Raw genomic sequence first — 14034 nt, forward strand, 5'->3', positions numbered from 1 at the left:
AGAACACCACACCTACTGTGAAGCATGGAGGTGGAAACATCATGCTTTGGAGCTGTTTTTCTGCTAAGGGGACAGGACGACAAAACTCACCTTTGTGATTTCGTTGACTTAATCGTTGCAAATGCACCTGCAGGTTATCCATACATCTCTGTGCCATGTCTGTCTTAGCATCGCTGGTCAAATGTGAAGACACTCTGGCAAATTCAATGGGGGTCTGGCGGCAGATTTCTTGCCAGTGGTGCAACTTGAATCCCTCCCTGTTAGTGTTGTTACACCCTCCGACAACACACCGACGAGGCATGATGTCTCCAAGGTTCCCAAAAATAGTTGAAAAAACGGAAAATAACAGAGCTGAGACCCGGTGTTTGTAATGTGAAAATGAATATAGCGGGTGTGTTACCTCGGTGACGTCACGTTCTGACGTCATCGCTAAAAGACCGATAAACAGAAAGGCGTTTAATTTGCCAAAATTCAGCCATTTAGAGTTCGGAAAGCGGTTAAAAAAATACATGGTCTTTTATCTGCAACATCAAGGTATATATTAACACTTGCATAGGTTTGGTGATAATGTTCCCCTTTAATATGCAGGTCACGGCATGTAAATGTTGCATTGTTGACTTGAATGAATGAATGAATGAATGGTTTATTTTGAGCCATGCAAACAAAACAAGAGAATGACATAAAATACAAAAGAAATATATAGATACATTATTTTTACACCTACATTGAAAACATTACATGTGACTAATCTTTTGTAGATGTCAAGATTGGCTCAAAAGGGAGTGGGAAGAAGTAAACTTATTAGGTCCCACCCCATACATATACAATATATATATATATATATATATATATATATATATATATATATATATATATATATATACAATATATAATACAATAATATATATAATATAATTCAATTCAGTGGTTGCTGCTATATATTGTCTATATAAAATATATTTAAATTCACACACACTTACATATATACATATGTTGTGTACATATGTACACACACATATATACACAACACACACATATATAAGCACAGACTTAATTGTATTGTTTGTTTGTGTTTTAGAGAAAAGCTCATTTACCTGCATTTTTGTTCTCCACATACTTGTAGTTTTTACTATTTGATACTCTCATAAAAAAGAAAGACATTTGTTAATAAATGTATTAAAAACAAGTGGAATTCCTCTTTAAAACTTTTGTTTTGGCCAGGCAGTGTATCTTTGCTCCCAAGTCATTTTTATAGCTCCACTGATCTTGCCGTTACGTCACATGTAACATCTGACTTCAATGAAACTTCAATAGAGCCCTTCTCAGTGCAGCAGATATGAGTGTTCAAGAAGTTAAAGATTAACATGTGGCATTCTCCACTCTGCTCATCTCTGTCCTCCTCAGGTATGTGTTTTTGATGGACCTCCAGGACCACAGTGAGAAGCTCTTCTACCGTCTGCTGACTTCAGACATCGAGAGGTTCATGCCCATCATCTACACACCCACCGTGGGCCTCGCTTGCCAGCAATATGGCCTGATATTTAGAAAACCAAGGTGACATGCACACACACACACACACACACACACACACACACACACACACACACACACACACACACACACACACACACACACACACACACACCGAAATCTTGTTTTATTAGGTTTGTGGCCTCTGTCCAAAGTTGAGTTAACAACAGGCTGACTGGATGAGAAGCCAAGCGTGATGAGGTGTCTCCTTGTTAAAGGTAACACCTGTAGGAGTATTTTAAAGGAAAATAAATTCTTTAAATTGGATGGAAGTAGCAAATACGGTCTCATTATAAACCATGCGGTCATTGACTATAATAATACGTGAATGGATAACAGAGACAACTAGATGATGCAATTTTTGACCGAATTGCGTGGAAATGCTCCAATGCTGAAGTTGAACTGAAATCCTGGAATTTTTTTTAGAATTGTTGAAGTAGAGCACACAATTCCTGAACAGACTGAATATTTTTTGAAGTTGGAACAGTTTGAATCAGATGAAAAATGTGGGAAATGTGGAACTTTGAAGGATGTCCCACTGATTTCAAAGGGAATTTCCCCAAAATTTGGGAATTTCAGGAAAGGCGATATTTAAAAAAAAAAAAAGGTAAATACCGTATTTTCCGGAGTATAAGTCGCTCCGGAGTATAAGTCGCACCTGCCGAAAAGGCATGATAAAGAAGGAAAAAAACATATAAGTCGCACTGGAGTATAAGTTGCATTTTTGGGGAAATTTATTTGATAAAACCCAACAACAAGAATAGACATTTGAAAGGCAATTTAAAATAAATAAAGAAAAGGGAACTACAGGCTCTATAAGTGTTTGTTAAATGACGCATAAATAACCAACTGAGAAGGTGCCTGGTATGTTAACGTAACATATTATGGTAAGAGGCATTCAAATAACTATAACATATAGAACATGCTATACGTTTACCAAACAATCTGTCACTTCTAATCGATAAATTCCATGAAATCTTATATGTCTAGTCTCTTACGTGAATGAGCTAAATAATATTATTTGATATTTTACAGTAATGTGCTAATAATTTCACACAAGTCGCTCCTGAGTATAAGTCGCACCCCCGGCCAAACTAAATAAATAAATGATAAATGGGTTGTACTTGTATAGCGCTTTTCTACCTTCAAGGTACTCAAAGCGCTTTGACACTACTTCCACATTTACCCATTCACACACACATTCACACACTGATGGAGGGAGCTGCCATGCAAGGCGCCAACCAGCACCCATCAGGAGCAAGGGTGAAGTGTCTTGCTCAGGACACAACGGACGTGACGAGGTTGGTTCTAGGTGGGAATTGAACCAGGGACGCTCGGGTTGCGCACGGCCACTCTCCCCACTGCGCCACTATGAAAGAAACTGCAACTTATAGTCCGAAAAATACGGTAACTTGAATGGTCGGAAATGTTTTCAATTGGTCGAGAAATGTTGAAGTAGTAGAGTCCAAACCCTGGCCGAGTCATACCAAAGACTAAAAAAAAATGGGACCAATTACCTCACTGCTTGGCACTCAGCATCAATGGTTGGAATTGGGGGTTAAATCACCAAAATTGATTCCCGGGCGCGGCACCGCTGCTGCCCACTGCTCCCCTCTCCTCCCAGGGGGTGATAAAAGGGATGGGGCAAATGCAGAGGACAAATTTCACCACACCTAGTGTGTGTGTGACAATCATTGGTACTTTAACTTTAACTTTAACTTAACATGTTGAATTAAGAAATGGTATTACGGAATTTCTGGAATTTTGGGAAAACCAGGAATTTTTCCATTTCGTAAAACTACTTTGTTTTTTGTCCTAATTATGAGGAACATTTTGACGGTGGAACGGTTTAAGTGGGTGGAAATAGGGCTTTGGAAAATCAGGAATTCAGGAAAATCTTGGGACTTTTTTTTAACTTGGCAAATGGTAGTTTGAATTTCCAGAATGGTGGAATGGGTTGAAGGTGGAATGGTTTGAATTGGTTGAAAAATATGGAATTGGTGAAAGTTTGAAAAATGGCCAATTAATTTTGAATGGGAAACATTTGCAAGAAAACCTGGAATTCTGGGAAATCTGGGAAATGTTGGCATTTAAGGGAAAGCCCGCGTTTCTCGAATAGGCTGAACAGTTTGAAGTTGGAACTGTTTGAATCGGGTGAAAAATTGTGGAAGGTAGAGCGCAAAAAAATCTGGAGAAGAAGAATATGTTGTTAAATAATCATAATAAATACATTAATTGTGGTGTAGAAAACCATTTGTGTGAATGATCCCAAGCATTCACACTATAATTGCTCTTGGTTTACCTTTAGTGGCAGTTATTATTATATACAGAAATCCAAGCTATAGAGCAAGAAAGGCTGGACTAAATTCTGCGTTTAAAAAAATGTTTCAAGATTTTTAAAGTGTTATTTACTGTAAAAAGAACAAGCATTTTATATGTGAATCCCAAACAAAACTTAAAACTGCAAAGTTATTGCAAAATATATCATTTCCCACCTGTTATAAGTCAGCAATGGGGATTCCCTTCAATAAACAGACCCTCATTTGCAACCTTTTACCTAAAAAAAAAAAAAAAAAAAAAAATGCAAAGCCACTCAGATAAACAAATCATGGTAGAGATTGGATAGTTTAGTGAGTTTCTCGGATCACTGGCAGCAGGCGTTTTTGGAGGGGTGAAGCTGCACTTTTGTCTTTGGATGACTTTAGAATACCCTGGATTTGTTAGGATCATGCTTAGACTGAGAAAATATGTTTGATACTGTAACATATGACATTATAACTACACAAAAGCTTTTACTATTTTGTACTAGGTCCTGTATTGTGTTACCCAAGGTTTTGGTGTATCCATCCATCCATCCATTCTCTACGGCTTATCCCCTTTGGGGTCGCGGGGGGCGCTGGTGCCTATCTAAGCTACAATCGGGCAGAAGGCGGGGCACACCCTGGACAAGTCGCCACTTCATCACAGGGCCAACACAGATAGACAGACAACATTCACACACTAGGGACCATTTAGTGTTGCCAATCAACCTATCCCCAGGTGCATGTCTTTGGAAGTGGGAGGAAGCTGGAGTACCCGGAGGGAACCCACGCATTCACGGGGTCAACATGCAAACTCCACACAGAAAGATCCCGAGCCCGGGATTGAACCCTGACTACTCAGGACCTTCATATTGTAAGACAGACGCACTAACCCCTCTGCCACCGTGCTGCCTGGTTTTGGTGTAACTCTATAAAAATAATCAAACTTCACTATCAGAGGAAATAAAACACCCCAACAAGATTTCTGTATGTAAACCTGCAGAAGGATCTTTACCTTTGTTAAAGGGAATTTCCGGCAAGACCCACCAGGGTCAATGGACGACTTTGACCCGTCCAAGGAGCATGGTGGCACTCTAAGCTCCATGTCCGACAGCGGGCACCTTGCATGTTGGAATGTCCTCCCAACACACTCACTGTATGTCTGCGGGACCATGGGTACTTCGCTCACCTCCTTCCCCAGAGAGTAGTTGGGGATCAATAATCTATGGCTGCAAGGTTCGTAGTTGATTCAGACTCCTCCAATCTTCAAATTGGCAACTATTTTAAGAAACCTCTCAATAAGGTGGTTGTTTATTAGTAATTGTGCGTGTTTAATTCGGATAAACTCAGGCATGGAAATACACTCATGTGTATTTAATACTTACCGTTAAAAAAAAGAAAATAAAGTGGTATTTAAAGGGGAACATTATCACAATTTCAGAAAGTTTAAAACCAATAAAAATCAGTTCCCAGTGGCTTATTTTATTTTTCGAAGTTTTTTTTCAAAATTTTACCCATCATGGAATATCCCGAAAAAAGGCTTTAAAGCGCCTGATTTTCGCTATCTGTAAATCCACCCGTCCATTTTCCTGTGACGTCACGTAGTGACGCTAATACAAAAAAACATGGCGGATAGAACAGCAAGATATAGCGACATTAGCTCGGATTCAGACTCGGATTTCAGCGGCTTAAGCGATTCAACAGATTACGTACGTATTGAAACGGATGGTTGGAGTGTGGAGGCAGATAGCGAAAACGAAATTGAAAAAGAAACTGAAGCTATTGAGGGAATAGCTATTGAAGCTATTCGGCGATCACCTTCTAACCAACGATTGTATCTTTTAACCACTGGAGCAACTTAAATCCATCGATTGGTAAGTGTTTGTTTGGCATTAAATGTGGGTGGAGGGAAAGGCTGGATGCAAATATAGCTACAACTGTACATACAGCTAGCCTAAATAGCATGTTAGCATCGATTAGCTGGCAGTCATGCCGCGACCAAATATGTCTGATTAGCACATAAGTCAATAACATCAACAAAGCTCACCTTTGTGATGTCGTTGATTTTATCGTTGGAAATGCATCTGCTTTGAGTGTCGCAGGATGTCCACACATCTCTGTCACATCGCTATCGTTGGTGAAATGTGCAGAACAAACGAGGGACTTTCGCATCTTTTGACACTGGTGCAACTTGAATCTGTCGATTGGTATGTGTTTGTTTGGCATTAAATGTGGGTGGAGGGAAAGGCTGGATGCAAATATAGCTACAAATGAGGCATAACGATGCAATATATACATACAGCTAGCCTAAATAGCATGTTAATATCGATTAGCATGCCGTGCTAATCGATGCACATTCCACGTAAGTCAACTTGAATCCGTCCCTGATCGTGTTGTTACACCCTCCGACAACACACCGATGAGGCTTGATGTCTCCAAGGTACGGAAAACAGTCGAAAAAAACGGAAAATAACAGAGCTGATTTGACTTGTGTGTGTAATGTGTTTGAGAAAATGCCGGATTGCTTCCCATTGTAACGTCACGGGTGAAAGTTCATCGCTCCGACAGCGAACAATTGAAAGGCGTTGAAATCGCCAAATTCACCCTTTTAGAGTTCGGAAATCGTTTAAAAAAACATATGGTCTTTTTTATGCAACATCAAGGTATATATTGACGCTTACATAGGTCTGGTGATAATGTTCCCCTTTAATGTCACAACCTAAAACTATTGGAAAACATTTACAAGAAAAATAATTATCTCGGGTTAAGAACGTCTCTTAGAGAAAGGGTCATAACAGCAGACTTAAGAAAAAAACGTACTATTTGTGCATCAGTGTCGTGATGAATCTGATATTGTACAACTACGCAATTACAGACTAAGTGACACTGGAAATGCTCAATGCAATGTTGCAATGCTCTTAAATGCGTGCAACAATTTTCAACGCAGCTTAGATTGACATTGTTTTGAAAAGTGTGTGAATAAAACGTGCAAACTAAATTTTTGCAAGTCAAGTTTGCTTCACGGTGGCAGAGGGGTTAGTGCGTCTGCCTCACAATACGAAGTTCCTGCAGTCCTGGGTTCAAATCCAGGCCCGGGATCTTTCTGTGTGGAGTTTGCATGTTCTCCCCGTGAATGCGTGGGTTCCCTCCGGGTACTCCGGCTTCCTCCCACTTCCAAAGACATGCACCTGGGGATAGGTTGATTGGCAACACTAAATTGGCCCTAGTGTGTGAATGTTGTCTGTCTATCTGTGTTGGCCCTGCGATGAGGTGGCGACTTGTCCAGGGTGTACACTGCCTTCCGCCCGATTGTAGCTGAGATATGCGCCAGCGCCCCCTGCGACCCAGAAAGGGAATAAGCGGTAGAAAATGGATGGATGGAAGTTTGTAAATGAGGCCCAACGCAGTATCTCCTTGTCTTGCCATCCTCATATATTTGTTCCAAACAATTGATACACATACACTTTTTTTTAATGTAATAGACTTTTGGCTCACATGTATCATTACACCACCAAGGATCTTTTGGCGTCGTACTCGATGTTCCTTTAATTAGTATGTGCAAAAGCCAATATGGCAGCATACAAGCATATCTGCTAAGGCTACAGTTAGTTGCCAGATGATCCAGATTTGGAGGTTGTGGTAAACCGTTTGAGCTGACATTTGGTTGGACAGCTCAGCATAAGGCAGACCACTTTATACTGAAATCAGTTCAGGGTTCACCTGGACTCAGTTGCTGCCTCGTGTCAACTCGGTTCAACAGGTTCAGCTGTATGACTACATGCGGTACGAGCAAGGCTCTTTCAACAGTTGCATGTAGGTATTGAACGGGTGAAGCGTTCATTCTAAATGTTGTGTTTGGAGCTACACTGTTTTCTTTGGCACGGTCACCGGATTTCGCTTTATTCAGGTGGTTTTAAGTTGGAGCTTGTGTTCTTAGAATACTGACAGTCAAATGACCGTACTGATCTATTGTCCCACTTCCGAGTATGGCACATCACATACGGCAACTAACAAGCGGGGATTAGTTAGTGTAGTTGGCAGCAATGCATATTGTTTTAAGCTATTTTATAAGGGAATATCTTAGTACTTCAGTTGAAGTGATGTCAGGAAACCGTCTAGGACCCAGTTTAGAATTATATGCGGAACAATTGGAGAGGGTTATAAGAGTGTTTCCCCTTATCATTTAGTCACACTGAGCACAGCCAACACAACCACAGAATATGAATCCCCAAGTGTTTCCCAGTATTTGATTATATGTTTATTTTGCATTTAAAATACTTATAAAACCAATGCTCTTTTCCATATAACTTGCTTGCCAAACAGCTCTAGATTCCTGCACAACAATGTGGAACATAGTCCTATGATGTTTAATTACTCCCTCTAAAGTGAGCTCGGGGAGCCATTCTATATACTCTCTGTCAAGCTCCAACCGCAATGCATACGACTTGATGCCTAGGCCCCCAAAATGGGAATTTGACCCTTAAATCTTAAACAGCTCCCCCCCCAACATACACACACATACATAAATCTGATTTTTATCAGCTCAGTCGCATTGTCCTTAGCTTGATAGATTACAATTGAGCTTGGCAATATCATGCAGTGTTTCCCAATCTTTAATTAATTTGTGGTAGTCCTATGGTGTCAAAACAGTGCACACACAAAAACTCATTTTAGGCTTGAAGAAGAGTAGTCTTTTGACTCTGAAGTTGAAACAAAATAACTAATTTCTTATTAAGTAAAGTGCTGAAAAGAAAAACACTGCAGGCTCCCTCAGACCATGAATTGATTAACTTAAACAAGTTGAAAAACGTATTCGGGTGTTACCATTTAGTGGTCAATTGTACGGAATATGTACTGAACTGTGCAATCTACTAATAAAAGTTTAAATCAATCTGATTGGCTCTGACCAACAGACAGTGGACGTTTAAAGTGACCAATCAGAGAGTAGGGCTAGGCGATACGGACGAATAAGTATATCTCGATATATCTTTACTTAAACTCGATATTCGATATATTTACCGATATGTTTACCAGTAAAAGTATACATACAAAGATATTCATTTTTGAGCGTGATTCACTGAAATTGAAGTGAATGAGAACTGTACTGTAAACAGTCAGTGGCACTTTTATTAACCCAGTTAGTCAAGATGGGTATAAGCAGCACAGAAAATAAATGGTTTAAGTAGCAGTGAATTACGTAACATAAATAAAGTAGAAAAATATTCAGATAAAAAATCAATTTGCAGGCAGGCACTTTTTAATTCCCAGTCGACCATGTAATGCACCGTCACACACGAACGATTCTGGTCAGTGCCAAGTAAGTGACTTTACTTAATTTTCCGACTATGATCTTCCCCACTTCGCCATCATTTTTTGCCAGCATTTCTCGTGCGGAATATGCTCAAGAACAGTTTTTGATTTGGGCTTGCATGGTAAACAACTCAAATGAATGTTTTATCCAAATGCATACATTTGTTCAAATGTGGCAAAACAGAGGCATCGTGTGTTTCCTGGATGTGGTCTACATCGCTAAAAGAAAAACCCAAAGAAGAGAATCCCTCTGCGATCTTATACTAGTTTTTTTAATATATAAATCGCCCGCTTGAAAATTCTCTCTTCTCTTCTTCTATTCCCTCGTCTTCATTTGGGATGTCTGTTGTAATTTCCCTATCTTACCTCTGATCGCCCTGTCCCTAATGTCCCATGGATGTTCTTGTATGTGCAAGCACGTCTTGAAAGGAGAAAGGGGAGGGGTTTAGTATCCATGGAGTGTTGAGAGGCAGGGGAGAACAAGGAAATTAAATGAATTATATCGATATTACGATATTTTCTTAATTTTATATCATTTTTAAAAGTATATCGATAAATCTTACAAACTTGCCCATCCGTAACAGAAAAGAGTGGCGATGCTGGGCTATGTATTAAAGGCCTACTGAGACCCACTACTACCAACCACGCAGTCTGATAGTTTATATATCAATGATGAAATCGTGGGGCTTCACGGTGGCAGAGTGGTTAGTGCGTCTGCCTCACAATACGAAGTTCCTGCGGTCCTGGGTTCAAATCCAGGCTTGGGATCTTTCTGTGTGGAGTTTGCATGTTCTCCCCGTGAATGCGTGGGTTCCCTCCGGGTTTGGCCCTAGTGTGTGAATGTGAGTGTGAATGTTGTCTGTCTATCTGTGTTGGCCCTGCGATGAGGTGGTGACTTGTCCAGGGTGTACCCTGCCTTCCGCCCGATTGTAGCTGAGATAGGCGCCAGCGCCCCCCGCGACCCCGAAAGGGAATAAGCGGTAGAAAATGGATGGATGGATGATGAAATCTTAACGTTGCAAGTCATGCCAATACGGCCCTTTTAGTTGACTAAATTGCAATTTTAAATTTCCCGAGAAGTGTCGTGTTGAAAACGTCGCGGTATGATGACTCGTATGATGACGCGTGCGTTTGACGTCTCGGGTTGTAGCGGACATTATTTTACAGGCCGATCCAAGCTATAAGTAGTCTGCTTTAATCGCATAATTACACAGTATTCTGGACCTCTGTGTTTCTGAATCTTTTGTAATTTGTTCAATTAATAATGGGGAAGTCAAAGTAGAAAGATGGAGATGGGAACTTTTAGCCTTTAGCCACACAAACACAGTCGGTGTTTCCTTGTTTAAAATTCCCGAAGGCAAAGCTTTACTATGGATCAGAGCGGTCAAGCAAACATGGATCCCGACCAAATGTCAACCAGCGGTTTTCGGTGAGAAAATTGTGGTAATAGGTTTGCTCTTACCGGCGACATCAGCGGAGCTTCCAGCAGCGTGACTTGCCTCAGAGACACTGGGTCAACACACGTACCCGTGGCCACACCCCTCCGACTTTAAGTACTATTTAATCTCACTAAAACACTAACACAATGGGCGGATAAGGGATTTTCCAGAATTATCATAGTAAATGTGTGTAATTTAAGAGGAGAACTACTTTTTAAGATCCAATATTGTAGAACAACGCAGAAACGAATGAGTATAACAATAGCAGGGGTTAAAATATGGAAGTGTTTAAAGGATGAAATAAAACACAGCACCAACATAAACCAGTTTAAAAAGCTTTTTAAATCATTTATCATTAGTAAATATAAGAAAGAAGAGCAAACATTGTTTCAGAAAGACAATAATATATGTGTATATAAATACAATTTATGATTTCATAATTATACATATAGGTTATATTAAAATGTATATATTACCACTTTATATGGAATTTAAATAAATTGTGTATATAAAATATATATATATATATATATAAGTGTACAAATGTATATGTTTGATTTAAATGTTAAACTGTGTATATGAGACGTGTGCTACATATATGTTGCTTATATATTGTTAAAAAAAAAAAAGTAATATAAGTGAAGCATGTTTTAGATTTTATATATTTTGAACCTTGTTCTTGTTGTGATGGGGTAGGTTTATATAAGCGTTGCTTCAACCTACACCCTTTCGGCTCAATCATTGCTCAAATGAGTGTTTTTTTATTTTTTATTTATTTTTTTTCTTGTTGTTGTTCTTTGTTTTATGTGAAGATTGCCGAAATAAAATACATTGACTGATTGATTGATTGATTGATTAATAACATTTGCAATTGCCTTTTTATTTATTTTATTTTTTCCTAGTCCTTTACTCTCAAAATCCTCATCCACAAGTCTTTCATTCTCGCTCAAATTAATGGGGAAATTGTCGCTTCCTTGGTCGGAATAGCTCTTGCTGCTGGAGGCTCACATTATAGTTAATGTGAGGATGTGAGGAGCCCCACAACTCGTGACGTCACGCGCACATCGTTTGCTACTTCCGGTAAAGGCAAGGCTTTTTTATTAGCGACCAAAAGTTGCGAACTTTATCGTCGATGTTCTCTACTAAATCCTTTCAGCAAAAATATGGCAATATCGCGAAATGATCAAGTATGACACACAGAATGGACCTGCTATCCTCGTTTAAATAAGAAAATCTCATTTCAGTAGGCCTTTAAATGCCCGTCCCAAGTTCCACAAGGAACGAGTAAGACACATCCCGAGTGCAAACAGAGTCCGCACGCCAGTAAAAGGAGCACAGAGCACAAGCGTAAAATGTGTCTGCCCACGAGTGTTGTTTCTCAGTGCAGGGATTTTGGTACTATTTGATGCCATATGGTCCACCATCAATAGGTTTGGACATTCACAAATAGATATGCTTTACCTGTTTACCCTCGCTCATAAACACGTTACAATATCTGTGAATAGATCTTGTTGTTACAACTCTGTAGAGTAGGTAACATCGTAAGTCTACATCATCGATGATGCCAGTCACCCTCTGCATACAGTTATCAGTAGCCAGAGGAGCCTGTTCAGTGCTAGACTGCTTCATCCCAAGTGCAGGACTAATAGACTCAAAAACTCCTTTGTCCCACACGCCTATAGACTGTACAACTCCTCTCTGGGGGGCGGGGGGGTACTAGGATGACAGGGGATGCAAAACAATAACAGTGCAACACGTTTTCATAACATGGTCACTACTGCCTACTTTCTCTTGTTATATTCTTATTTTACTGTTATATTTTTATTCCCATTGTTGCTTTTTATTTTGTATTCTTATTGTAATATTTCTCTATTTTGTTTCGATTTAAACCCCCATTATTTACTTTTTACTTTTTTTAAATTGATCTCAACTCTGTACACTGCTGCTGGAATTCTAATTTTCCTGAAGGAACTCTCCTGAAGGAATCAATTAAGTACTATCTATCTATCTATCTATCTATCTATCTATCTATCTATCTATCTATCTATCTATCTATCTATGTATCATAACGACACCTCATACGCACCTGGTTTGCCAGAGAACAAGAAGACATAGCAGGAGGGATCAGTGTTGCCAACTTGGTGACATAGTCTGCTCAGTGGCCCTGTGGTTAGAGTGTCCGCCCTGAGATCAGTAGGTCGTGAGTTCAAACCCTGGCCGAGTCATACCAAAGACTATAAAAATGGGACCCATCACCTCCCTGCTTGACACTCAGCATCAAGGGTTGGAATTGGGGGTTAAATCCCCATAATAAATACATAAATAAATGGGTTGTACTTGTATAGCGCTTTTCTACCTTCAAGGTACTCAAAGCACTTTGACACTACTTCCACATTTTACCCATTCACACACATTCACACACTGATGGAGGGAGCTGCCATGCAAGGCGCCAACCAGCACCCATCAGGAGCAAGGGTGAAGTGTCTTGCTCAGGACACAACGGACGTGACGAGGTTGGTACTAGGTGGGAATTGAACCAGGGACGCTCGGGTTGCGCACGGCCACTCTCCCCACTGCGCCACGCCGTCCCTATTAATAATTACCGAGCTGCTGCTCACTGCTCCCCTCACCTCCCAGGGGGTGGAACAAGGGGATGGGTGAAATGCAGAGGGTAATTTCACCACACCGAGTGTGTGTGTGTGTGTGTGTGTGTGTGACTAACTTTAACTTTTTTAGTCGCTATATTTAGTGAGTGTTAGGACCCCTCAGTTTAGGGATGAATATATCGACTTTTCCTGGTCTTATTGAAGACGTTTTGAGACTAACATGAACACAGGTACCTTAAATACTTGGTGATGTTTGCTTGATTGATATATTTCCTTAACCGTGCATTAAAGTCAACCGAAGTATTTACGTTCACATTACCAAGACAACAGTTTCACTGTGGGTGTGTATGCATGCGTGTCCCCTGGCTGGAACACCATCACCGCTCAGATTCGGTCTCTAATCACTGGAACTCGCGTATAAAGAGTTTTCTGTTCGAAAACTGCAGTCGTTCCTTGTCTTGCCTGAATTTACCACTTAATCTGCTTCATGGAGTCTAAACACTCCAACATGGACTCCGCACTGAAGACCAAAGGTCAAGCGCTATTAGGTGTAAAAACACGACGATTCACTGATCTTTAGATGGGGTATAGGGAAGAAGGAGAACCGCAGAAAGGCACACATTTAGGTATAAGAGGATTGGATGACATGCTTACTTTTTATAGATTTGTTGGCTCAAAAGCAACCACAGTGTTCCGGAGTGAACATTAGTCTTTATTGTTTTAACTATAAAGCATGTTGTGTCTACTGGCTGTCAGCTGACCCTACTGACTTGTGTTTTTTGTCAGAAAACCCCCAACATATTCTTACCTCATGCTAATAGTATGCCTGTTTTTTTCTTCTACAAAATT

The 14034-nt window shown here is 40.1% G+C and overlaps 1 protein-coding gene across 3 annotated transcripts in view; it reads left to right on the top strand.

Annotated features, from left to right (window-relative positions):
• Positions 1 to 14034, top strand: part of me1 (malic enzyme 1, NADP(+)-dependent, cytosolic) — a 286578-nt gene that overhangs the window by 149572 nt on the left and 122972 nt on the right. For all 3 annotated transcript variants that reach the window (XR_009808883.1, XM_061916429.1, XM_061916430.1), the window contains one exon: positions 1405 to 1554. Coding sequence is in view for 2 of the 3 variants with exons in the window: in XM_061916429.1 (XP_061772413.1) it covers positions 1405 to 1554 (150 nt within the window). In the remaining variant the exon portion in view is untranslated. The remainder of the gene's footprint in view (positions 1 to 1404; positions 1555 to 14034) is intronic.

The sequence above is a fragment of the Nerophis ophidion genome, linkage group LG11 (assembly GCF_033978795.1).
Source record: "Nerophis ophidion isolate RoL-2023_Sa linkage group LG11, RoL_Noph_v1.0, whole genome shotgun sequence".
Taxonomy (NCBI): Eukaryota; Metazoa; Chordata; class Actinopteri; order Syngnathiformes; family Syngnathidae; genus Nerophis; species Nerophis ophidion.